Below are 26,155 nucleotides of genomic sequence, written 5' to 3'. Positions count from 1 at the left end.
ATTGCCCGTTCATGAGGGCTCCCCTCCTCCCCCCAGCTGCTGCCAGCCCTCCCCCACCCTCAGCTGCTGCCGCCCTTCCCAGGCACCTCTTTCTCCTCCGTTGCCCTGCCTGCCCCTGCTTTGGCGGCCCCCCGGGGCAGGGCCTGCCACCCTGGGGCTCCTGGCGGGTCTGAGACCTTGCTGGCTGCACCATCTTGGAAGGTGCCTGTGCAACTCCTGGCCGCCATCCCTGGGCTGGGGCGAGAGACCTCCCATAAGGGCATCTGCGCCTGCCTCAAGGCTGGGCACAACTCGGGTTGGGTGTTCACGTCGGAGGAGAGTTGTTCTGATAACTGCCCACCCCGGTAGGAAGAGTTAAACAGCAGCCTCCCAAAGTTTCTGACCCCCAGCAGGTCTGTGCCAGCAGCTCATGGGGAGACCTGCCTTGAGGAGGTTTAACCTCATGCGGGAGGCACACAGCCAGCACTCCTTCCTACTGGTAGGATGATCAGTTATTGTTTTTAATGTACACTGGGGTACGTTGGCGGCCCTTCACAGGGCCCTGCCCATTCCAAGAATTATGCTAAGTCCCATAGGGGCTTTTTCTCTGTGGGGAATGGAGTTGCTGAAGCCTGATTTCTCTTGAGGCTGGTCTAGTTTTCTTATCCTTGCTTCTGAGTGCTCCACCGTAAAATCCTGTCTTGAACTGGGCTCTCCAAGCTTGCCATTCCCTCCTGAGGGAGAGACTCGGCGTTTCTGTTTTTCAGATGTGCCCACGATGCTTTCCACTGAGCACCAGCTCTGCCTTTCAGCCAGGTCTGCGGGTCCCAGAGGGCCAGACCTTTTGGTTCTCAGCCTTTCTGGAGAAACGCTAATATCTCTATTGTTGGGGGAGGGGTGAGAGTTCAGCCAACATCTCTGAAGAGCTTTGGACAGGAATACTCTTTCTAGCCCACTTCTGCCTTTTCCTCTCAGAGTATTTTACCCCCATCCCCCACAAGTGAAGATGCTAGAAAGGCTTCTCACTGCCAGTCTGAGAAGGATGGCGAGTAATGTCTGCAAGGGTTCATTTCTGATCCCACATCGTTGCTGCCTCCACCGGGAAGGCTCTGCTGCTCACGCTGGGTCACCTCTTTATCACTTGTCTCCACAAATTAGGTTTATTCTGAAGGCTTTTCCACATGTCCCCATACTTAGATTCTCCTTCCTCCCACTTCACCCTGCAGAGCCCCCATGGCCAGGTCCCACTCTGAGGAGCCACTCAGGTGAAAGCACAGGTGGAGGGAGAGAGCAAGGTGGAGCGAGGGAGAGACGGTTGGCCCAGGCCAACTTGAGATTTGTCTGGAAAGAGCTGCACTGTCTCAGAGCTTCTGTTTTGGCTTCCTCCCTGGCGCTGCCCAGATGGGCAAGGAAGAAAAAAAAGCGTGGGCTGTCTTGTCAATCCATTCGTTTCCGAGGTGAGTGAACGGAACGAAGTATATACATCGTTGAGGTTTGCTTGCTCACACCCGTGACAGCCTTCCTGCTCCATGTCCCACCTTACCCTCCTTGCCTCTCCCGAAACTTACACGAAATCTTGCAAGAGTTGTTGGTGACTATCCTTTTACGCCGCTAACAGTTCTGACAATCATCCAGCCGTATTATAGTCTAGTTAGCTCTTGTGTGAGTTAAACCCTGTGCCCAAATTAGAGCCGCATGCAGTAAAAGCCAGTTGGCGCGCACTTAGCCGTACAGAATATGGGCATTTTTCCTGCTGCTGACATCGGGGCTCTACAAGCTTCTGCTGTGTTAACGCTTCTTGTCAGAGGGAAAGCAGGCTTTGGTGGAGAGATGAGCATGAGAGCTGGGTTCCGGTTGTACGTTAGCGTCGCCAAGGCTCTTTTCCTCTTTTCGGAGCCCTGTGTTTCTCCAGCCCTCAGACGAAGGTGACTGTTGGGGGACCTCTCAGGCTCGAGGGGCTTACCCCTTGCCAGCCTCAGTGTAGGAATCTGATTTCCTGCAACTGGAACTTGCTGGTGCTGGGTTCGCGTGTGTGGGCGTGCGCATGCGCGCCCGTGCATCCTTAGTCATAGAAGAAGCCGAGCGACTCCCCCTCCCCGCCCCCCAACTGCTTCCCCGATTCTAGGTAGGCTGGGAGTGTATTAAATACGATACAAAGCCTTCCAGAGGTGTGTGTGTCTGGGGGTGGGGTGGTTATATGCTTCATCCCGGAGTCTTTCCTGGAGATTTGATTTTCCTTTCTGCTTGTCCCCTGCATCAGCACAGGAGTCCAAGCACACGTGGGACAGTGCACGGGTGCTTCGTGCATTTAAAAGACCATGTTCACGGGACCACAGATGTTTCGCAGCGGTGTCGCTGCCTTCCAGTCGCCCCTCCTAACACCCTAGCGTTCACCTGGGCGGTGGCGTCTGTGCTGCCTACTCCCGTACCTTGCAGTAGGTTCATGTTTTCCTTTCCAGCCCCTACCCTGCCCGTCAGCCCACCCGACAGCCTGCCTGTCTGGCTGCCCTGCCTCTGGATCAGCCTGGCACAGAGCCCTGGGCATTGGGCCAGCTCCTCCTCCCCTCTCCGGCCCCGCCCCCTTTCTCAGCTCCTGCCATGCCCGGAGCGTGCCAGGTCCGCCCCCTTCGGAGGCTTCCCTGGACAGTTATTTTTTTCATCCTCTCCACCCTATAAGGGATAAGGAGGCAGGGTGGGGGTGGGGGGGGAGGACTGGATTAGTGGTACTCCTAGGGAAAAGGCTGACGTTGATACTTCAGGGCATGTTAGATGCGTGACTTCCAGCTGGAAAAAACTGGGAGAAGGGCCAGGCTCGGGAGGGTGCTTCTCCTGCATCAGCCGCGGGGGACTCTCTTGTTGAAGAGTCAACAGGATCACCCACTTGTAAAGGGATGCAGTGGACAGCCCCCCCCCACCCCCCAGTTAACCTTGTCCAGTCCCTTCTCTCATCTCCAACCAAATGGGGTCCCCTACTGGACTGTCAGCTCCTTGAGAGCAGGAGGCACGCTTGTCTCCATCACTTTATGCTCTCCATTGTAGCACAGTGGGCAGCCCTGTCCTGTAGGAGTACATTGACAGCTACATATGTAAGTTTCTTTTTTTTTTCTTAGATTCTTTTTTTAAATTTTTGAAATTTCCTAATAGTCATGTCAGAAAAGAGGGAAAATAATGTAAAAGATTAATTCTAAAATTAACTTGGAAATTCAGAGTATTGTTTTTTAAAAATTTTTGGAAGATTTTATTTATTTATCTGACACAGAGAGAGAGAGCGAGATCACAAGTAGGCAGAGAGGCAGGCAGAGAGAGAGAGAGAAACAGGCTCCCTGCTGAGCAGACAGCCCGATGCGAGACTCTGTCCCGGGACCCTGAGATCATGACCTGATCTGAAGGCAGAGGCTTAACCCACTGAGCAACCCAGGCACCCTTACTTTTTTTTTTTTTTTAAGATTTATTTATTTGACAGACAGAGATCACAAGTAGGCAGAGAGGCAGGCAGAGAGAGGAGGAGGAAGCAGGCTCCCCACTGAGTGGAGAGCCTGTTGTGGGGCTTGATCCCAGAACCCTGAGATCATGACCTGAACTGAAGGCAGAGGCTTTAACCAACACTGAGCCACCCAGGCACCCCCCCCACTTTTTTAAAAAAGATTTTTATTTTATTTATTTGACAGACGGAGATCGCAAGTAGGCAGAAAGGCAGGCAGAGAGAGAAAGGGAAGTAGGCTCCCCGCCGAGCAGAGAGCCTGATGCCAGGGTTGATCCCAGGACTCTGGGATCATGACCTGAGCTGAAAGCAGAGACTTTAATCCACTGAGCCACTCAAGTGCCCCAATTCAGAGTATTATTAATTCAGCATGTAATCAGTGTAATGATGAGGTTTTATTTTTGGGGGGAGGGGGTACAAAGTCATAAGGAATCCGGTGTGCAGTATTTTATGCTTAGAGTCTATTCCAGTTCAGATGCTAAGTTTTCCTGGGAAGCATTCAACCAGCATTTTATAATTTATTTATTTATAAAGATTTTGTTTCTTTGGGAGAGACAGAGTGTGCAAGTGTGTGCACTGGAGCTGGGGAGGGGGTTGCAGAGGGAGAGGGAGAGAGAATCCCAAGCAGACTGCGCTGAGTGAGCATGGGGCCCAATCCCAAGACCCTGAGACTATGACATGAGCTGAGATGTAGAGTGAGACGCTCTGCTGACCCAGCCAGCAGGGGCCCGCAAACAGCATTTAGATTTCACAAATTTTACAGAAGCCTTGATGCAAGTCACAGTCGTGAGTTTGTGGATGAGAAAGGAAAGTAACCTTTGTGGCTTGCTCTTGCCGGACATGCCAGTAACTGCAGTCTCCGGCCACCTCCCCAGCCAGGCTTGTGTTCTCATTGTCTTGGCTTAGTTTCTTCCTAGCTTTTTGAGGAGCTGTCTGCAGGTTTGAGCCCGGACTGAGGCATCCTTGGGATGAAGTTCCATGTGAAGATGTGTGGGAGGATGTCTTCACTGTGGACATATGGATGGATTCCAAAGTCTCCATGAACTCCTGAGATCTTGACACTGTGTGTGGAACGTTGGCACTTTTCTGGTGTAGAGTGTTCTTAGCTTTTATCACATTCCTGGGGGGGATGGAGTATCGACAAAGGTGTATGTGTGTGAGAGGGTGTTAATTACCTATTTAAGGGGCACCTGGGTGGCTCCATTGGTTAAGCGACTGCCTTTGGCTCAGATCATGGTCCTATGGTCCTGGGATCGAGCCCCGTGTGGTGCTCCCTGTTCAGCGAAGAGCCTGCTTCTCTCTCTCCCTCTTTCTGCTGCTCCCCCTGCTTGTGTACTCTCTCTGTCCAATAAATAAATAAAATCTTAAAAAAAGAAAAAGAAAAAAAAAAAGAACCACTTATTTAAGACCATTAGGCCATAGAAAATTCCTCAGATTTAAGAAAGCCTTTTCCTGTAGGTAGACAGGGTTGATCCCTGCTGGGAACACAAGCCCTTGTAAAACAGACCAGTCCTGGTCCTTGTTTCCTACATGTGAGAAACTGAGGTCCAGAGGGTTGAAGGTTGGTCTTGTCCAAGGCCACACAGCCTGCTAGGCAGAAAATCACAGCCTGGGGGAGGGCTGGAGGTGAAGGATCTCATCTGGAAATCCCAGTTTAATCCTGGTTCTCTGCCGAGATGAAAGTCCAGGTTTGACTCTTGATCAGGGGCCCCAAGCTTGACAAGATTTCCAAAACTTGTTGCTGCTTCCCTCTCACTCCCTCCACTTTCTGCTGGTTTAGGCCACCTGGTTTAAAGGAACTTCTCCTTTTAGAGGGGGGTGAGATCCCTTCCTCTGGGGCTGTGGGGTTGGAAAAAAGGTATAGAACACTCCCTGGGGCAGGTTTCAGCCATTTTCCAGGAGACCTGGAGTCCTTATATATCCTGTGCCTTCTGCCCTGTGGGGAGGCCCCATTCTGAAGGCTGTCGTTTGTGTATCCGCTCCTCTCAGCCCTGGACCCCAGACCCCTGCCCCGTCCAGTCCCCAGCAGGCTCATCACGGAGGCTTGCATTCTTGGTCATACAACCCTAACCGGAAAACCTCGTTAGATCCGTTAATTTATTTGGAACCTGCTATGACTTTAAAACTGGCTAACCTGGAGTAATTTGAAAAAAGTTTTAGGGGCCCCTGGGTGGCTCAGTTGCTTAAGCATCTGACTCTTGGTCTCGGCCCAGGTGTTGATCTCACGGTCCTGGGTTTGAGCCCCACTTAGAACAATTTTAATGATGAAAAAAAAGTATACAGGTGAAGAAGTATAAAGGATAATGTAATAAGTCTCCGATGTACCCATCACCTAGCTTTAGAAATACCAACATATTGAGCCGGTTTATTTTTTCTTCACCCTCTGATTATTTTGCTGCAAATCCTGGGCACCTTATTATTTTTTAGAGATTTAATTAATTAATTTATTTGACAGATCACAAGGAGCCAGAGAGGCCGGCAGAGAGAGAGGAGGAAGCGGGCTCCCCGCTGAGCAGAGCGCCCTGGGCACCTTATTTTATCTGTAGTTGTTTGTCTCTCTTTTTTAAGTTTTTGTTTATTTGTCGGAGAGCGAGAGTGAGAGAGAGAGAGAGAGAGAGCGCGCGAGTGCACACGAGCGTACGCGAGCGTACAAGCAGGTGGAGTGAGGGAGCCTGATGCGGGATTCAATCCCAGGATTCTGGGATCATGGCCTGAGCTGAAGCAGACACTTAACTGACTGAGCCACCCAGGCTCCCTATCTCTCTCTCTCTTTTTTTTTTTTTTTTTTTTTTTTGAAATATAAGAACTTGAGGGGCGCCTGGGTGGCTCAATCAGTTAGGCATCTGACTCTTGATCTCAGCTGAGCTCCTGATCTCAGGGTCGAGGGTTCAAGACCTGTGTTGGGCTCCACACTGGGCATGGAGCCTACTTAAAAAAATAACTTGCAAAATCACGGATTTTAATTAACAGTGTTATCCGTATCTAATCAGTGTTCAATATGCGGTAGAATCACTTCACCCATTTATGGTAGAAGTTAAGAGCTTATGGAATTACAGGTGGGACATTTTGATTTATTGGAGAATAGTACCCGCTTGGCCAGGCCCGCTGTTCACTATGTTGTATGAAAAAATTTTTTTTAAGATCTTACTTATTTATTGATGGAGTGGGGAGGGAGAAGCGGGCTTCCTGGTGATCAGAGGTCATGACCTGCGCCAAAGGCAAATGCTCAATGACTGAGCCACCCAGGCACCCCTGTTGTATGAATTCTGAATATTTTTTTCTTTAAAGATTTTTAAAAATTATTTTATTAGAGTTTATAAGTGAGAGAGCACAAGCAGGGGGAGCAGCAGAGAGAAAAGGGAGAAGCAGACTCCCCACTGAGCAGAGCCCAACTTGGGGGTTCGATCCCAGGATCCTGAGATTGTGACCTGAGCCGAAGGCAACCGCTTGACCGGGTGAGCCACCCAGGCGCCCCAAATTCTGAATATTTTTGGTTGTCCTTTGGCCAGACTTGGCTGAGTTTTGGCAAAGGCTTTTTGTCTCCTTTCTTCCATCAAAATAGCAGCACGAAACAGCACACAGAGTCTGGAATCAGACAAGGTTTGAGTTCCAAGCCTGACTAGGCTTTTAGTAGCTGTGTGCTTGGCAGAAATACTCAATTTCCATTCTCAGGGTCCTGGTCTGTAAAATGGAGCCTCGGACCCCACCCTCACGGGTAATGAGGGTCTTCTAGCAAGTGCTGAATTTCAGCCTCACGACTTTTAAGCATTCCTCAAATGCTGGCCCTTCCCTAACTGACTTGTTTTCCTTCCCAGTCTAAGTCAGTGACACTTCTCTGAAAAGGTGAAAAGGATGAGAATTCCTTCCCAGGGAGAACTCCCAACCACGTCCCTTTCTGGTGTTGTCCCTTTCCGGTGTCCGTTCCTGTGCTTCCGGAAATTCTTGGTTTTGCTCCTTAACTCCTTACGCTGTCGCATGGGTGCTCTCTCCCTCTGTTCTCTGCTGAAATCTTCCCTTGAGAAAGATGGTCTTTCTTGACCATCTTGAGATAGTCTTAAGAAAGACTTGAGAAGGTCTTTGAGACTTGAGGCTTGAGAAAATGGTCACTTGGTCTCTGTGGCCTTCATGGCCCCCCACCCCACCCCTGCACCCTCCTCCCCCAGCATTGGAGAGGTGGGTCCCCTGTGGTTCCTCTGTCCTGGGAGCTGCCCCAGGGCTTGGTAACTTGCCCTTCAGGTCAAGGCAGGCAAAGAGGTCAGAAGCCACAGGGCGTTGGCACCCAGGGAAGGAATTAGGTTGGTGAAACCATTGCCTTCGTTGCCAGGGGCTATCACTCAACAGGTTTATCAGCTCCTGGGTGCTGAGGTGTGCTTCGTGAACCTCTAGGCATTCTCTTGCTTTTTCTGAACGAAGGGTGTTGGGGTTTGGGCCCTCCAGGCTCTGCTCAGAGTAGAGGGCCCTATTACCTGTAGGGCAGAGGTACTACTCAGCCCTAGTGGAGGCTGGTGCATTGGAGTGTGGAGTGGGGCCCTGGGCCGTACGAGGACCCTTTAGTTGTTGGGGGAGGCAGGGGACTGGGACTGGAGGCGCTGGTATTTCCCACTGTTGCCCCAGCAGTGACGTCTAAATATTGTAACGACTGCATTACCATTGCCCAGTGAGAGTGCTCCTGGCCAGCCCTTCCTCCCTGTCTCCCTCCATGCTTGTCTGGATGCCTGTGGGCTCCTGAGGACCTGGCCAGGGATTGTGCGTCCACTCCCACAAAAGGAACCCCCATTCGCGCAGCTTATCTCTGGAAGTCTGCTCACAAAAGCCCTGTCCAATTCCATAGGAGGAAACGATGGTACAAGCCATCAAATGCCATGGCTTCTCTCTGGACCCCCAAGCCCTCCACATACCACTCTGGCCCAGCTTACCCCTGGCCTTCCATAGTTTGTGGGGCAGAGGAGTTCATCGGGGGTCCTGGGAGGGGAGGACTGGGTACAGTTTCCAACATCGCCCCACGTGTTTGGGCCTGAAAGAAATTAGGTAGCACCATCAGTAATAGAAACCAGGCCAAGAGCTTAAAAGACAAAGGGTCTTCCGTGGCTTCTGTAGTGTGTGTGTCAGGGTTGGGGGCTTTCGGGAAGGAGGTTTGGGGGCCTGACGGGGTTCCCAGGATTGGGTGTGTGTGTCCTAGAGGGGTGGGTGAGTCTCCACCTCTTGGGGGTGGGAGAGGGCTGCCGGGAGGTCTTTTCTTTCATTGGTTGTGTGGCCCTGCCCTCCTCCCCCTCCTTCTCCTGGAACATTCCAGACATTCCAAACTGCCATTGCTTTCAGGATATGGATTAAAACCCCAAACCGAGATTTGATTTCCTCACCCCATCCCCTCCCCAACTCTTCCCTACCTTGAAAAGAAAAGTCCCTAAACCTAGGAGTTTGAAGGAGGAGGAGGAGGGGAGGGTATTTCTGACCTTCTACTTGAGATTACACTAAGGGACCATCTTGAAAGAGCCATCGTCACGCTGAGCTCCCGCACTGTGGTGGCTATAGGCCCTTACTGGTCTGAGCTCCCAGGCAGGCAGCCCCTGCCTTTTCATCTGCAAGAGTTTGCTAGAGGGAGGGACTCCTGTCGTGGGGCATCAAGCTAGACCCGTGTCTTCAGTCTTCCAGTGGTGTAACTATCTCTTCTGTAATTCTCCCTACAGTTGGACTTCTTCTGTGAGGGTTTCTGCATTTTCTCTGCCTGTTTGGGCACAAAATGAGTGTTCTATGGGACATCCTCCCTCACAAGGCCATACCTCAGGCCCCCTCTTTTGCCTATTAATGGAATCAAAGAAGGTGGCCTGGTGTGGGATCTGAGGACCCGGAACTGGACAGGAACTGGACATGGGTCTTATCCTGGCTGTCTTGTTCTGCAGTGTAGTCTGATGACTCTAGGTCGGGTTCATGAACCACCCAAGGTAAAGATCCTTAAACATGTAGATTCCCTTCAACACGGATCCTCCTTTTCCCTGCAGTCATTTTGTCCCAGGAAGAGATTTCTCTTGTGTATTTCATCAATAAAGACTTTTCCATGCTCAGAGCTGCACAGCCTAGAAGGGATCTTGGAGACCCTTCAGTTTCCATTTGACCCTTTAAGGTCCCAGGGATGGAGTGAGTGAGTGGACTTAGGTAGGACAGAGTGCAGAGGGAAGCTTTTATGGTGAGAGCTTAGCATCCCTTCGTCCTGTGTTTTCAACACCCGTCTCCTCTAGCTTGGCAGGAGCTGACAAGGGCCCGGTAGGAACGCTGAGGCCTGAAGCTTACTTGGCTTAGTCAGATGAAGACCCAGTCCGGTAGTTTAAGAGCTAGAACTGGATTTTCTGCTTCCCAGGTTCGTTTTCCCTCATGCCATTAGAATTTCATTGGACCATGTCCCTGAACTAAGTTTGTGATCAAGGATATACCGAGACATAAATGACAATTGACCAGTGAAGATCAAGTCAATTGAAATGTTCGTTAAGCCCAGGGATTAGGACATCGATTTGGGTAGTGAGCAGTTAATTGCCCTGGGAATCAACCTTGAACCTGAAAGCCTTCCTGGGGAAGATTACACTTCTAAGAGGTATTTGAAACATGGGAAGGAGACAAGAGAAGGCATCTGGAAGGAGGGAAAGTGGCGGTCCTGATGCCGTGTCGGTGTGTTTCCACCTTAGTATTTCAGGAGCGGCTGTTACTACACCTTAAGTACTTGAAGCCCTTTGCTAAGCTCTGATATTATCTAACATCACCTGAAACCACCCTGTGAAAGGTATTATCCCTGTTTTACAAAGAAAGGAAAGTGAGCCTCATAGAAGTGAAATAATTTTAAGATCAGTGCTCTTAAGTGGAGCAGAGATTTAAATCCATACCTGCATCAGAAACACTGAGCTCTGCTGTACCACCAGTCTGCTGTCAATTATTTGCATGTATGTCTCTCCCAATAAATTGTGAGCACCTTGAGGCCAGGTACCTTGTCTCTTTTGTTTGTCACCGTGTTGCCAGTATCTAGAACAAAATATAGCTTGAACTAGGCACAGTTAAATGGGTATCAGATTAATGAATAACGTCTCTGTAGCAGCTTTGGATTCCTAGTCCCTGAAACGTTGACACCTCCGTAGGAGGTAAGAGGTGAAAATAGGTGGTTAGTGAAGGTAAGAGAGGGAGAGACCTGGGTGGAGGGACAAACAAAGCAGGTTCTGTTTGGGAGGGTTATGGTACCCTGGGAAGTGAGATGCCCTTCTCCCAGATCTTCATTCCCAAAGGTTATCATTGTTGAATTCTCAGACTTTGGTGTTGAACAGGAGGTAGGGAGATAAAGACGCACACAGGGGTTAAACACTGCCAGGTCGTAGGTCCCTAAAGCATCCAGAGCTTCATGACCATTAATCCTGTTCCCTCTGATTTCAGGAGTCGGAAAATTCAGATTCGAAATATCCCACCCCAGCTCCGTTGGGAAGTAAGTGATTGGGGGCAATGCAAGACATGGGGAAGTGGAGACGGGAAAGGAAGTCCAGGCCAGTCTGAGTTGGCAGAGATGACTGGGGAATCCCCCACCCCTGCCCCGCCCTGGTGGTGTGGGGGTCTGCCAGGGATGCTAGTGCTGAGGGAGGTTGGTTGGGTCTCCTCCGCAGCCTGGGACTACCCAGGTTAGCCCTTTGGGCTTGTCCCTGTGATGAAAGGCGTTGGGGAGGTGGGTAGGATGTTCCCTGAGCCCCAGACTTAGACCCCAGAGGCCCAAGTCTCCTTCCAGAAAGGCCCTTGGATGCGTTTTTGTTGTGCTCAAGTGCATTTCTGCACTTGATACCTCGACAAGTTACCAGCAGTATCAGTACCCTACAAAGAGTACGTCCAGCCAGGAATACTACTCAGTCTCCTCCTGAGCCTCTGCCTGTGCCCCCGTGCTCTGGGGTGACGGTGTCCGGTGGCCGGCTTGGTGAACAGTTCCTGGGATGCTCAGAGTAGGCTTCCTCTCCTCTTTCCTCCATGCCCCTAGGTGCTGGACAGCCTGCTTGCTCAGTACGGTACAGTGGAGAACTGCGAGCAAGGTAAGGGTACAGAGGCCATGGGCAGTGGGGAGGTGGGGGATGCATGCTGGAGCAGTTTGGGGGATCTTCTCTGCTTCGTTTTCCATGACCACAACCACCTGGCGTACCAAAAACAGACAGACAGACAGACAGAACATGGCATGAAGGGAGATACACGCATGGGGGAAGTAGGCACGTCAGCCTGGCTTTGGCTGTGCTGCTTCTCTCTGGAGCGGGTTTCCCTGTTTAATGAGCAAAAGTCACCCATTTCCTGCATGGGGTCCCAGGCTCTTAGGGGTCAGTCACTGTTGAAAGAGAGGTCTGAAGAGTTGAGCAGTAGGATGAGCATGGAAATTGGCACTCAGCCCGAGGAAGTCTGCAGCTCCTGCATTTTAAAAGCTTCATGATTCTTAATATTTGGCTGGAATAGTAATTGGTTATCTCTTTGCAGAAGCTCTGATGGTCTGCTACATGTCTGGTCAATTAAAAAACACAAAGATTTTATTACTGGGTGCATGGCGATGGGCAGGGCGCGGTGTTTCAAGAGTGCGTTTAGTATTTCAGAAGAAATACTAAGAAGTCTGGGTCACACACTATTTGCTAAGATTTCTGAGGTTTCTCCATTGCTTCAAGTTATAAATAATTTTAAGAGGAAATGAGCGAAAATAAGGATGATTTTGACTGAATGGATACAAGGTAGAGCTTGGCCGTTCCGAGAAGATACAGTTGGAGTTTGTAGTTCTCCGAGAAACATAAAGAAATCACCCCGTCGAGATTTAAGCGCTTATCTCCATTTTCTGAGGAAAGGCGCAATCTAGAAATCACTGTAGATTAAAATACCAGCCTGCGTTGAGGTAAAGTGCTGAGTCCATCAAGTGTGTTCTCCTGCTCTGATCCGGTAGGGTGCCTTTTTATCATAAATGCCGGGACACAGCTGGACACACGGATAACCATTGCCCCGTACGGCTTGCGCGTTGGACTAATGACTGAGTTACTCCTGGACAAACAGCCAGAATGAGCGCTGGTTGGGGACCTCAGCGTGAGCTGCGCTGGGAGGGAGGTCCCGAGGCCAAGCTAGTGTACATCTGTCCAGGGCTCACTGGGGAGCTCTAACACATCATATCAGGAGGGGAGACCCGCTCCCTGGAGAGAACAGAATGGGAAATGTTTGATTTTGCTGGACAACAGAGAAAGTCTTCTGGTGTCACTTTCTAAGTGAGGTCCTTTCTGTCCGCTCTGTTTATTTATTTTTTAAAAGATTTTATTTATTTATTTGACGGACAGAGATCACAAGTAGGTAGAGAGGCAGGCAGAGAGAGAGGGGGGAAGCAGGCTCCCTGCTGAGCAGAGAGCCCGATGTGGGGCTCCATGTGGAGCTCGATCCCAGGCCCCTGAGACCATGACCTGAGCCGAAGGCAGAGGCTTAACCCACTGAGCCACCCAGGCGCCCCCTGTCCACTCTATTTAAAATGCACCTCTTCCTACCACCTCCTTTAACCTTGATTGACATTTCTCCATGGCGTTCATCAACTTCTGATAAGCTAGAGAATTTGCTTATTGTGCTTTGTGTTGTCTGCCCCCGCTAGAATGTAAGCTCCAGGAAGGCAGGGCCTTTGACCGTTTCATTCATTATGAGGTTTCAGTTTAATGGGCAAGATTGTTCTTGAGGACTCTCCCTCACTCACCGCTGAGCTGGGGGAGCTCTGCGGATGAAGGCCAGAGGGGCTTAGAGTGGTCTGTGCTGAGCATTTGTTATCCTCAGGGTGAGGGGGGCAGAGGCTTGGTTTTTGTCACTGTCCTCCACCCCAGGGCTGAGCTGGCCCAGGGAACCCCGAATCAAAAGACAGACACAAGACAGGTTAATTTTACTAATTTAAAATAAGAAACGCGCCCTCAGACCTCCTGGAATTCTATCGTCCAGCCCAGTCTCTCCCTGTAGGAAAGAGTATATGGCAAATTCAAATGAATGAAGACCAAGAGGTTTCATGGTTAAGAACAGAGGACTTGGATGGGATTCATGGCAGGCACCATGAATTTTTGATGGATAGAATGTGCATTTTCACTGCCAAGAAGTGTGGAAGACCGAGTCAGGAAATTGCCACCCCTCGGTTCCCCAGTAGCTACTCCTCTTAGCCCGTTTAGCTTAGGTTATGATAGCTCACTTGTGGTCCATCTGTCCTTGAGGATGGTCTGCAGCGGAAGTGGGTCTCTTTGCCATATGCTTACAGACCATGTTTGGGATGTTTGCTTCCGTAAATTGCTGATCTTACTGTGTGTGGATTTTTGACAAAGTTTAACTTCCCGAGAATAAACGGGAAATCCCAGACCCGGTGTGTGTGCTCTCCCTGCTGCCTAACTGCTATGCTGACCTCACCGTTCGGTTGCCCAGTGTGGGGTCAGGGGCTGGGAGGTGCTGGCCAGGGGGAAATTTAGAGGAAGACATGGATGGGAAAATGCAAAAAGGTTAATTTGAATTTTCTAGTTCTGGAGAGACTGGCCTCAGGGGTGGGTAGTTTGCCTTGTCATTCAGGTCTTTCCTTCTTTCAACACATTCAACATCTTCTAACCTGGAAGGATGAGCTTTTGACACTTGGGGTTCATTGGTGGCATCTCCAGATTGTGTTGCTCTAACCTTGGCCTCTGTTTTGCTCCCCCAGTGAACACCGAGAGTGAGACGGCGGTGGTGAATGTCACCTATTCCAACCGGGAGCAGACCAGGCAGTGAGTGGGCTGGGAAGCGGGGTGGGGAGGGTCTTCGTGAGGCACTGGAGGCAGGCAACAGTGCCTGCTTGGGTCCTGTTACGGTGACAGCCGGTCGCAGACTTTTTTTTGGTTCAGGGGTCTCAAGGGTTCAGAAACTCCTCAGGATCGATAGCAAATCATGGACAGGAAGGGACCCAGAGAGACCTTCCCAGGAAAGGTGGGAAATCCTCTAGGAGAAAAGGTGGGCTTTCTCTGGGATGTCTAGTTGCCCTGGCAGGGTCCTTTGCCGTGTTGACCGCGCCATCTAGTGTTAGGGAGGAGGAACTGCGAGATTCACAGAAGGGATTTGTTCGTGTTCTGATGTGGCGGGGGCAGACATTTTCTTGCGGATGATGCCGCAAGCCCAGTTTCTGCTCTTGTAGGGTCCTGTTCGCCCAGTCACACGCATGCTTTCTAGCTCCTTAAGCCCTTTGGTTGAGCAGTTATATTCTCACCTGCTGGTACTGACGGACCCTGTACAGTCCGTGCATTTACTCATTCATATCTGACCTGTTACGGGCTTTTTGCCACATTGGGCTTTTGACAGCTTTCTTGTTGCTTCAGCATGCTGCCTCTAGCCTGCTGATGGCACAGGCATCCCACCGCTTCCTCGTCCTATTTTTTTTTTCTTTATTTTGTTTTAAAGTTTATTTTATTTATTTTGTTTTTTATTTTTTGAAGATTTTATTTATTTATTTGACACAAAGAGATCGTAAGTAGGCAGAGAGGGGTGGGGGGGAAGCAGGCTCCCTGCTGAGCAGAGAGCCCGATTCGGGGCTCAATCCCAAGACCCTGAGATCATGACCCGAGCCGAAGGCAGAGGCTTAACCCACTGAGCCACCCAGGTGCCCCTTACAGTTTATTTTTAAGTTATTTCTACACCCAACGTGGTACTCGAACGCAGGGTCCCGAGATCAAGAGTTAGCATATTCTACTGACCGAACCTGTCAGGTGCCCTGCCCGCAATTTTTTTTTTTTTAATTGAACAGACAGAGATTATAAGTAGGCGGCGGTGGGGAGCAGGCTCCCTGCTCCCAGCCTAACTCGGAGCTCGATCCCAGGACCCTGGGATCGTGACCTGAGCTGAAGGCAGAGGCTTAACCCCCTGAGCCACCCAGGCACCCCATGCCCGCACTTTTTTAAGTGGCTCTTGGGCTCAGAATTTTCTGGACGTCCCTGTTGCCCCTTTCTTAGCCTGGCTCTAAAGGTCATGTCAACACCGGCTTACTCCCCACGGCCTCTTGCTGCCTTGTTAACATTTCTGACCTGCATCGGCTGCTGTGGGACGGGAGGAAGCTTGCTTTTTCAGACATTCCAGATAGACTTAAACTCCAGCTTCCAAGCTGTAAGCAGAACATTCTCTCTCCAGCCTTTTCCTCCCACCCCCCCACAACGGTTTCCTCAGATATGGAAGGTGCCAGGCTCAGATTCAGCAGGTGTAAAAACAAGTCCCTTCTTTCATCGTGTGTTTATTATATTTATTTACTTACAGCGAATCACATGTGGTTCTCAGAGTAACCTGTGATACGTAGTTCTGGCTGGAACTAATAAGCCAGTTCGAAATTCATTGAGAATAACTTATTTAGGTTTCCCTTTGATGTTTTCAGCCATTTAGACTGGACAGTTCTCTGAGGTAGAGGTGGGAGTGGTGGGTAGGTGGTCATCTCCGTTGCTTTCAGTGTGTTCCAAGTTGTAACCCGGAGTGCTTCACACACGGAGGGCCTTTGGTGTGATTGGCGTGGACTGGAGGGACCAGTAGATTCTCCCTCTGTCCTCAGAGCCATCATGAAGCTGAATGGCCACCAGCTGGAGAACCACGCCTTGAAGGTCTCCTACATTCCTGACGAGCAGATAGCACAGGGTCCTGAGAACGGGCGTCGAGGCGGCTTTGGCTCTCGCGGTCAGCCCCGCCAGGGCTCCCCTGTGGCAGCGGGGGCCCCAGCCAAGCAGCAGCAAGTGGATATCCCCCTGCGGCTCCTGGTGCCCACCCAGTATGTGGGTGCCATCATCGGCAAGGAGGGGGCCACCATACGAAACATCACAAAACAGACCCAGTCCAAGTGAGTCTTAGCTGCGGGGCCGTGGGAGCTGGGGTGCCTCCTGGTTGCACGCCGGGCATGTCTCAGTATATACCTTTCAGGAAATGTTTCCTGGAATGTGTTCCCTTTTCTCTTCATTGGGGAAGGGGGATGGTCACTGTTCCAATCTCAGCCTCCTGGAAGGGTGGGGGCTGTTGGGGAGGTTGAATGGACCTGGGGCATGCCATTTGCTTGCCAGTGGCTGGGCCGCACCATTATTAGTAGGAGGGATTCTAGAATTTCTTGTAGGAAGTGTCCTCGGGCAGACCGAGTCTGGGTGAGTCAGCCACAGAGTCTGCTGGTGGCCCCTGGGATGGGCAGCCCGGCCAAAGCCAACCCTCAGTGATAGGTCACCATCCTGCTCCATCTCCTGTTCCACCACTGCTACCTCTCTAATCTCTTTTTTAAAATTTGACTTTTTTTTTTTTAAAGATTTTATTTACTTATTTGTCAGAGAGAGAGCACAAGTAGAGAAGCAGGCAGAGGCAGAGAGAGAAGCAGGCTCCCTGCTGAGCAAGGAGCCCGATGTAGGACTCGATCCCAGGACCCTGGGCTCATGACCCGATCTGAAGGCAGCCGCTCAACTGACTGAGCCACCGAGGCATCCCAGACTTTCTTTTTTTTTATTTGAATATAGTTGACCCCTCTTCTCTAATCTTTATAGCTGATCAGGGTACTCTGGAAAAGAACAGTTCACATCATGTCCTTATTCCAAATGCATCCTTAATTATTTACTTCTAATTTGGAACAGTGTGCTTTCCCTTTATAGTTGGTTCACGGGGGCACCCAGTGTTGAAGGGGAAATGCAGCTTCAGAGCTGTGGGCTGCTGATTGCCAGCCCTGTGTTCCCATGCCAGACGCCACTGTCGTCCCCCACCACCTCCTCATTCAGTGGGCCGGCCTGGGTTCCCCTGGACCTTTCTCTGCCCTTCCCACTTCTGCACTTGAACTTGTTCTAAGAGCCGTTTCTGGACTTTGGGTTGAGGAGAGGTGGCCAGGAGGGTGAAGAAGACTCCGGGTTTCACCGGGGACCCCTAACCAGCCTTGACCTTGTGGTCCTCAGGATAGACGTGCACAGGAAGGAGAACGCAGGTGCTGCGGAGAAGGCCATCAGCGTCCACTCGACCCCGGAGGGCTGCTCGTCTGCCTGTAAGATGATCTTGGAGATCATGCACAAGGAAGCCAAGGACACCAAAACGTAAGGCTTTCACTCAGCGTTTCTCAGGAGGAGGGGATGGCCGCCCTCCCCGGCTCTGACATGCTTTATTCGCAAGAATGTGGAGATAGAGAGGAGACAGGACGTAAACTGAAACGTGAGGTCCTTTTTCCCACAAGTTACACCCGTGTACCCTTTTAGCGATTCTGTGCATTTACGGGCGTGTGTGTGTGCGTTGGTCCACGGACGTACGTATGCACAGGTGTGCTGCGTGTTCCAGCACAAATAGGACCATAGTGAACTTGTTCTCTGGTTCGCTTTTTTCCCATTTATGGATCAGCAGTTAATCACCTGCCTCATTTTTTCTAACGCTGCATGGAATTCTGTGGTGTGGCTGTTCTAAAGTAAACAGTTGAACGAGTATTAATATGCACGTGCCCGTGAAACGATCACCCCAGTTAGGATAATGAACACGGCTGTTGCTCTGGTAGCTGTTGCTCCGGTAGCTGTTGCTCCCTGTGCCCCTTGGTGGCTCGTCCGTCCTTCCCCATTTCTCTAGCACTAAGCAACCACCAATTGTTGATTTTCATAATCATTTCAAAAGTAGGGTTGTTTTTTTTTTTCCTAAGATTTTATTTATTTATTTGACAGACAGAGATCACAAGTAGGCAGAGAGGCAGGCAGAGAGAGAGGAAGGGAAGCAGGCTCCCCACTGAGCAGAGAGCCCAATGTGGGGCTCGATCCCAGGACCCTGAGATCAGGACCTGAGCTGAAGGCAGAGGTTTAACCCACTGAGCCACCCAGGCGCCCCTCAAAAGTAGTTTTGTGCCGTGGTTGGTCCTGGAAACCCCACGTCTGCAGTGGCGGGCTGACTGAGTCTCTGCGTGGCCCCCCGTTTAACAGCTCTTGCTTCTCCCTCCTTCCCAAGGGCTGACGAGGTTCCCCTGAAGATCCTGGCCCATAATAACTTTGTGGGGCGTCTCATTGGCAAGGAAGGGCGCAATCTGAAGAAAGTAGAGCAGGACACAGAGACGAAGATCACCATCTCCTCGTAAGGCTCCCAGTTACCTCTCTGTGAGGGGGCTGCCCGGGGGCGGCGGTGTGTCAGTGGTGAGCCTTAATACTGGGGCTGTAAGTTGGATGCAGTTTCTGCCCTAGGGAAGCTTGATCAGTGAAGTGGCAAAGGCTGGTTATCTCTGTGAGGGCTGGGGTTGCTGGAGCACATCCTTCCGTCCTCTGGGCTGCCCATCATGCCTGTCCCCTGCATCTCGGGGAGCCTGCAGCAGGGGTGGGGGTGGGGCAGGGAGGGGGATGGCAGTGTCAGGCGTGTTTGCCAGGCTGCGAGAAGCAGACTGACCGAGGCCCCGGTCTGAGGATTAAGTGTGTGCTCACCTGTGTCGTGGCCCGCCCCTCCTGGTAGAACCGGAGCCAGGCAGACCAGTTATCTCTTCTGTGAGCACTGTGCCTCGGCATTTCATCCCAGACTCGCTCCCTTCTGAAAGCATAGGAGATGGGTCGCCTAGAACCACTGGAGAAACCTCCAGTCCTGAGCGTCCTCTTTGCTTTACCGGTGCTGAAAAGCGGTCTGTGATCGGACTCCTCGCAGATCGAGGGGTTTCAGTCGGGTGTTCTCTCCCTGTACCTGGCTTGCCCCCGCCCTGCCATGGTGACAGACTGAAGGCCAGAGACGGGGAGCTGTTTGCCGACAGGGACGCAGCCTCCAGGAGCTGTATCTGGGGCTGGTGCCCAGCCGGGGCCCTCTCGCTGGTGGGAGGGTGACGCAGCCCTGCTGTCCCGCCAGGTTGCAGGACCTCACCCTCTATAATCCCGAGAGGACCATCACCGTGAAGGGGGCCATTGAGAACTGCTGCAGGGCCGAGCAGGAGATCATGAAGAAGGTTCGGGAGGCCTATGAGAACGACGTGGCCGCCATGAGTGTGAGTGCCTGGTGCTGCTGCTTCCCCTGATGCTCTGGGCCTGTGGCACCAAAGAAGGGGTCCTCCACATGCCTTTGGATTTCTAGCCCTCCAGATCTTTGAGGTTTAATGAATAGAGATTCTTTTTTTTTTTTTTTTTTAAGATTTCATTTATTTATTTTATTTATTTGACAGAGAGAGATGTCATAAGTAGGTGGAGAGGCAGGCAGAGAGAGAGAGAGGAGGAAGCAGGCTCCTCGCTGAGCAGAGAGCCTGATGTGGGGCTTGATCCCAGGACCCCGGGATCATGACCTGAGCCGAAGGCAGAGGCTTTAACCCACTGAGCCACCCAGGCACCCCATGAATAGAGATTCTTGATCTGATTCCTGAGGTGTGGGTCGGGTTTCATCAGGGGCTTTGAGGTCTGTGGTCTTCCTATAAAATTGGTGTTGTGGGTCCTTCAGTGAGGAGAGTGGCCATAATTTTTATCTCATTTGTTTTTTAAGATTTTATTTGTTTATTTCAGAGATAAAAGAGCACGAGAGCCAGGGCAAGCAGGGGGAGAAGCAGAGGGAGAGGGGCAGGGACTAAGAAGATTCTGCATTGGGTGTGGATCCCAGTGTGGGGCTTGATCCCACAACCCTGAGATCATGACCTGAGCCAAAGTCAAGAGTTGGACGCTTAACACCTGAGCCAGCCAGGCACCCCTCATCTGATGTTTTAACTTTTTTTTTTTTAAGGATTTTATTTATTTTTTTGACAGACGCAGTGAGAGAGAGGGAACACAAGCAGGGGAGGTGGGAGAGGGAGAACAGGCCTCCTGCAGAGCAGAGAGCCCGATGTGGGGCTCGATCCCAGAACCCTGGGATCATGACCCAAGCCGAAGGCACCCCTGATTTTTTAAAATTAAGTTTTCATTCATTCGTTCATTTTTAAAGACTTTATTTTTGAGAATGAGGATGAGTGGCGTAGGGAGAGGGAGAAGCATGCTTCCCGCTGAGCAGAGAGCCTGATGTGGGACTTGATCCCAGGATCCCAGAATCATGACCCGAGCCAAAGGCAGACAGTCAACCGACTGGGCCACCCAGGTGTCCCTCAGCTGATTTTTTTAAAAGGAGAGTGAGAATGTGGGGTACAGGAAAACAGGTGAGCCCTGGAGGTCGAATGGAGATCTGTCCTTGCTGTGCCTTCTCATGGAATTTTCCAGTGCAGGCAGGGTTAGTGGAATAAGCCACCGGGGAGATGGGACATCTGAGGATCTGGTTGACCCTTCTGGTTGGTGTTGCTGGTTTTTGATCCAGCGGTCATGTCCCATTGCTCACAGCCCCATGCCGTGTGTGTGTGTGTGTGCGCGCGCGCGCGTGTGTGCGTTCGAGAGCCAGAAGGACAGGAAGGCTTTGTGCAAAAGCGCCCAGTTCTGCTGTGTTTGCACCCCCCCAACCCCAGCACTGCCCTGTGGGTTCATCTGGGCCCTGCAGCACGAGCTGACTTCTTCCCTCCTCACCTTCCTTCCCCAGCTGCAGTCACATCTCATACCCGGCCTGAACCTGGCGGCCGTAGGTCTTTTTCCAGCTTCGTCCAGCGCGGTCCCACCACCTCCCAGCAGTGTCACTGGGGCTGCTCCCTACAGCTCCTTTATGGTAGGTGCAAGATTTTCTGACGGGGGTCCCTGGGCCCTTCCACGGCCTCCCTTAGGGTCGAGTCCCCCGCGGGAGCCTGATGCTTAGGAATTTGCAGTGAGGGAGGAGGGACGGGAGGTCTGGGATGCCCCTCTTGTGCAGTGTTGCCAGCCGTGTGCATGTTGCTGCAGAGGCCGCCTGGTGGCAGCACTGTCCCTCGTCCCTTTTGGCCCCGGGGAGAGCCCCGGCGCAGCGCGGGTCGCCCATATTGGCCGCCCAGTGTCTGGCTCCTTCTCTTCGAGGACGCTCGCCTGGGGGGTGGAAGGGCTCCAGGCCGCGCCCTGCCCCCGGCAGTAACGCGCCCTGCCCCGGCAGCAGGCCCCGGAGCAGGAGACGGTGCAGGTGTTCATCCCAGCGCAGGCGGTGGGGGCCATCATCGGGAAGAAGGGACAGCACATCAAACAGCTCTCGCGCTTCGCCAGCGCCTCCATTAAGGTGACCTGCTCTGCCTCCTTCCAGGTCCTGGGAAGAGGGGAGCCCTCTGCTTCCACCCCGTCCGCCTTTCTTCCTGGATGCCCCATGGGGCTGCTCTTGGGTGGCTTTTTTCTCTGCTAGTCCCCGTCCCCTTTGGGAGGAGAGCTTAGGTTCTGGCACAGACTGAAGTGGGTTCAGCCCCCAACCCCGGAGCCTCAGCCCTTGATCCCTCGTGACTGCCGTCCCAGTCCGAGCGCCACAAAGTGAGGCAGTCGGGGCCCCCCGCGCTCGTCCAGTGCCCGGCGCTCAGTGGTTGCGGCAGGTGCCAGCTGTCTTTTCGCCTTCCTTGGCCGGGGTCGGGTGCAGAGAGAAGAGACACCAACTAAACAGTTAATCTTCACAAGCCTAAATCCAGTAGTGTCGGCGGTCCTAAAGGAGTTGGTCAGACACAGGGATTCTTTTCTGCCGGTGTGGTCCCTGCCCTCCTCACCGTGGACATTTTGTCTGTGCCTCACTCCAAGCAGGACCCCACGGAAGCCTCCCCAGGAAGCTGGGAGGGTGGGCGGTGGGAAGGCCCTGCTTAGGGATGTCCCTGGCACGCACACACACAACATGCACACGTCCTCATCACATTTTTGGTGCAGGGGCAGTGCCCTTGGGGCTCAGGGTCTTTGTTGTTGCTTCTCCTGGCCCTCGGAAGTAGGTGGTGGAATTGGGGTGGTGGTGGGGGGCTCGGTGGAGGTAGGGGGCACCTCTTTGACCAGTTCTTTCCTTTCTAGATTGCTCCTCCTGAAACTCCTGACTCCAAAGTTCGTATGGTCATCATCACTGGACCCCCAGAAGCCCAATTTAAGGTTCTCATCTTTGTTTTTCCAAAGGAAGGAATCGAGGTTGGGTGGGAATGGAAATCTGCAGAACACCTTCGTCTTTTTATTTCATTTTTATTTTTATTTATTTAGTTTTTAAAGATTTTATTTATTTATTTGACGGGTAGAGATCACAAGTAGGCAGAGAGGCAGGTAGAGTGGGGGTCGGGGGGTGGGGAAGCAGGCTCCATGCTGAGGCAGAGAGCCCGATACAAGGCTCTATCCCAGGATCCTGGGATCATGACCTGAGCCGGAGGCAGAGGCTTAACCCACTGAGCCACCCAGGAGCAGTCCCCCCCGCCTTTTTTAAAGATTTTATTTATTTATTTGACGGACAGAGATCACAAGTAGGCAGAGAAGCAGGCTGGGGAATGGGGAGTGGGCTCCCTGCTGAGCAGAGAGCCTGATGCAGGGCTCGATCTCAGGACCCTGAGATCATGACCTGAGCTGAAGGCAGAGGCTTAACCCACTGAGCCACCCAGGCGCCCCTACATAACACTTTCTTTTAAAAAGTTTTTATTTATTTAAGTAACTCCTACACCTAGCGTGGGGCTTGCAGCCACAACCCTGAGATGGAGAGTTGCATGCCTTGCTGACTGAGCCAGCTGGGGGCGCCCGAGGGCGGCATGGCAGTGCCGGCTGGCAATGTGGCATCAGACTCCATTTCTGTTGACTTCTTCGCTCTTTACTTCTGAAGGTGAACAGAAATCTGGGACAGAAGGAAGGCTGAGGGCTTCTTTCTTGTGTCCTGTTTCCCTTCGTAAGGAAGATCTTTGATGCCCAATTCCCTCCTCTCCTTTCTTTCTTTATGTCCGGCTGCATTGCTGGGTCCCTGAACTGGTGGTCACAGAGTCAGAGAGCAACCCGTTGGCTCCTCCTGACCTAGGCAGGGCTAGAGAACAGGGACGCTCCAGAGGCTGTGGGGCCTGTCTAGCAGCCTGTCCTCTGGCCGACTTGATGAGCTGCCTTGTTCACGATCATCCCAGAGCCCGCAGGGGTTTGTAGCTTCTGAAGTGTCCCTGGAAGTATGTGTTTAGTTACTGCACCTGGGCTCTCCAGCATTACAAGGAAGCAGAAGGAACAGGTCGCTGCTCACGGGCCATTTTCGCATCCCCTGGTGTAAATGGTTGAGCTGGGCCTGTGGGGTGAAAGGGGATCGGGTGCACCTTGGGGGCTCCGGTTGGGCGGTTCCTTTGCTTCCCTTCTGTCGTGTGTGGCCTGCTGATGAAAAAGGACCTCCTCCTCTCAGGCTCAGGGAAGAATTTATGGAAAACTCAAGGAGGAGAACTTCTTTGGTCCCAAGGAGGAAGTGAAGCTGGAGACCCACATCCGGGTGCCGGCGTCCGCTGCTGGCAGAGTCATTGGCAAAGGTGGCAAAACGGTGAGCCTGGAGGGCCAGGGATGGACGTGCTGGGTCGTAGTGCTCACACCGCACGCCTCTGCCCTAGCCTCCTACTCCCCTACCCTGTAGGACCTGAGGACCCCCACTTGCTCCTTTACCTAATTCTCCTCCCTGGCCCGGCTCCCAGGTCCTCCAGTTACCTGCTAGGGACATGCCTCCTGCCCCTCCCTCCAGCCCCTTCTGTGCTTTCCGGATAGCACCCTAAGCTGCCCTCTGCCCCCCACCCCACCCAGGTAAATGAGTTGCAGAATTTGACAGCGGCTGAGGTGGTGGTGCCAAGAGACCAGACTCCGGATGAGAATGACCAGGTCATCGTCAAGATCATTGGGCATTTTTATGCCAGCCAGGTACACAGGGCATTCCCCCGCCTCATGCCAGTACAGTCCCTTTGGCTTTCTTACAGTGACTACCTCCATCCCTGCTTCTGGTTCTGCTGTCCCATTCCGGAACTCACCATCCCCACACCACTTCCGTGGGCCAGTCAGCACTGCCCGGCATTGGGACCGACCCCGGAGTCTGGAAAGAGGGTGGATATTAGGTTCAAATGCTCTGAATCTCAAAAAAGCAGAAAAAGGTTGATTGGAAGGTAGTGGGATTGCCCTGAAATCCTCTGGCGGTGGAACGGGAAGGGATATGGGGACTCCTGGACATGAGCCCTTCTGTTGAGAGGATAGGCAGCTTCCTAAGCTAGATGCTGCCTAAGCAGTCCAGGGCAGGACAGGAACCCAGAACCCCAGTTCCTGGCTCTCGGTTCCCAGTGTGGTGTGGCCGTGCAGCATCAGGAGTGGGGGTTTGGAGGCAGAGGGCTTGGAGCTCAGACCCCATGTGGCCTTTCTGCTGTATGGCCTGGGCCGAGAAACTTCCCATGACAGTCCTCAGAGAACAAGAGCCACGATAGTATCCTAGATTTCCGCGTGCGTCTGATACACCGAGCACCGTTCCGTGTGGCTCACATATATGAGCTCACTTAATCCCCGTGACAGCCTCATGGTACAGCGTGGTCGCGTGAAGGATAGATCCAAGGACGCACTGGGCCAGGACGTTCCCAGTGCCGACGTGGGCGGCGGGGGTGCGTGCGTTTTTCATGTGTTAGAATGAGAATCAGAGAAACCTTCTATAAATCATCCGTGTGTGGCCGACTGCATGGGAAGTACGAGAATCCCGAGTCCACAGCCTTTCCCGAACCTCCGCCACCTTTCTCTTGAACCAGGAAACCGAGCTTTCCATTTATGGAAGGAAGCAATTCTGGTCAGTGGTTAGGGGCGCCCCCATTCCAGTTGGCTTCCCTGGCAGAGCTCTGTTCTTAGCAAAGCACCTTTGACAGGGAAAGACTCTAAGAGACAGATCCTTGGGTCTTTTGTCCATTGCTTAGGTTTCACCATTTGATTTGTAAATCCGTATCTGGACATGACTTCATCCCCTTGGCTGGCGATGTTCGCACGTGTAGCGGAGAGTCTGATTTGTGAGGAGGTCTCCTGCATGATGACCCTCCGACCAGACATCCTCCTGGAAACCCCGGGAGTTCTGTTTGGGGTTCAGTAGCGTGTGTGGCAATTATTGTCAGTTTTTCAATTCTGGTGAATGAGTTTGTTTTCCGGCTCCCCCTCCCCCTCCTTCAGGTCCGCACCCCCGCCCCCCCCCCGCCGGAGGTGTTCAGAGCCCCACGGGGAGGCAGAGAAACTTCGGGTCCCGCTCACCCTCACTCTTCCTGTTGCGCTTGTTGCCGGTGTCTAAGTCCTGGTGGCCTCTCACCCCCGGGGTCAGGCTCTCTTATTACCTTTGGGGGATCCTCAAGGGGGTCTTCACTCTGGCCTCTTTGGTTTTCCTGCAGATGGCACAGCGGAAGATACGAGACATCCTGGCCCAAGTTAAACAGCTGCACCAAAAGGGACAGAGTAACCAGGCCCAGGCACGGAGGAAGTGACCAGCCCCTCCCTGTCACATCGACTCAAGGATAACGGGCTGAAGTCGAGAGCGCGTTCTCCCCAGCAGGCCTGAGAATGAGTGGGAATCAGGGACACTTGGGCCGGGATGTAGATCAGGTTTGCCCACTTGCTTGAGAAAAGACGTTCCAGTGAGGAACCCTGATCCCTCGGCCCCACATGCCCAACCAATTGGCCCGACACTGCCCGCCCCTCAGGGTGTCACCATGGCGATTCTAGCTCAGGGTGCTTTTAAACGTGGATTGTTGAAGTAAGTTCTCCAGGTCCCACCGAGAGGGTGGGTCAGACCCCAGTGGGAAGAGAAATAAAATTTCCTTCAGGTTTTTCTATCACTCAGAGGGGTGTTTCAGTCAGCCTCAAAGGATGGTTTGCTTCTTGACCCTAAAATCCTTCCAGCCTTCTCCTACTTGGTCCGTTGATTAAAATACCTCTATTCTCATGCCCTGACATAGCCTGTTCCTGTATAGCCTTT

At 52.2% G+C, this 26,155-nt stretch overlaps 1 protein-coding gene across 3 annotated transcripts in view; it reads left to right on the top strand.

Moving 5' to 3' along the window:
- The window catches only part of IGF2BP1 (insulin like growth factor 2 mRNA binding protein 1), a 39,764-nt gene extending 13,899 nt beyond the window's left edge, over positions 1–25,865 (top strand). Inside the window, exons 3-15 of one of the 3 annotated variants that reach the window (XM_032871771.1) lie at positions 10,871–10,919; positions 11,457–11,508; positions 14,145–14,208; positions 16,008–16,289; positions 17,371–17,505; positions 18,392–18,514; positions 19,265–19,400; positions 20,897–21,019; positions 21,374–21,493; positions 22,252–22,326; positions 23,588–23,719; positions 23,974–24,087; positions 25,572–25,865. In XM_032871771.1, the coding sequence (XP_032727662.1) occupies positions 10,871–10,919; positions 11,457–11,508; positions 14,145–14,208; positions 16,008–16,289; positions 17,371–17,505; positions 18,392–18,514; positions 19,265–19,400; positions 20,897–21,019; positions 21,374–21,493; positions 22,252–22,326; positions 23,588–23,719; positions 23,974–24,087; positions 25,572–25,664 (1,498 nt within the window). In that variant the 3' untranslated portion in view covers positions 25,665–25,865. The remainder of the gene's footprint in view (positions 1–10,870; positions 10,920–11,456; positions 11,509–14,144; positions 14,209–16,007; positions 16,290–17,370; positions 17,506–18,391; positions 18,515–19,264; positions 19,401–20,896; positions 21,020–21,373; positions 21,494–22,251; positions 22,327–23,587; positions 23,720–23,973; positions 24,088–25,571) is intronic. The other 2 variants (XM_032871772.1, XM_032871773.1) reach the window with 2 other exon arrangements.
- The last annotated feature ends 290 nt before the right edge of the window (positions 25,866–26,155 follow it).

The sequence above is a fragment of the Lontra canadensis genome, unplaced genomic scaffold (assembly GCF_010015895.1).
Source record: "Lontra canadensis isolate GAN:19392208 unplaced genomic scaffold, GSC_riverotter_1.0 scaffold43, whole genome shotgun sequence".
Lineage (NCBI taxonomy): Eukaryota > Metazoa > Chordata > Mammalia > Carnivora > Mustelidae > Lontra > Lontra canadensis.
This window is presented reverse-complemented; position numbering and strand designations above follow the sequence as displayed.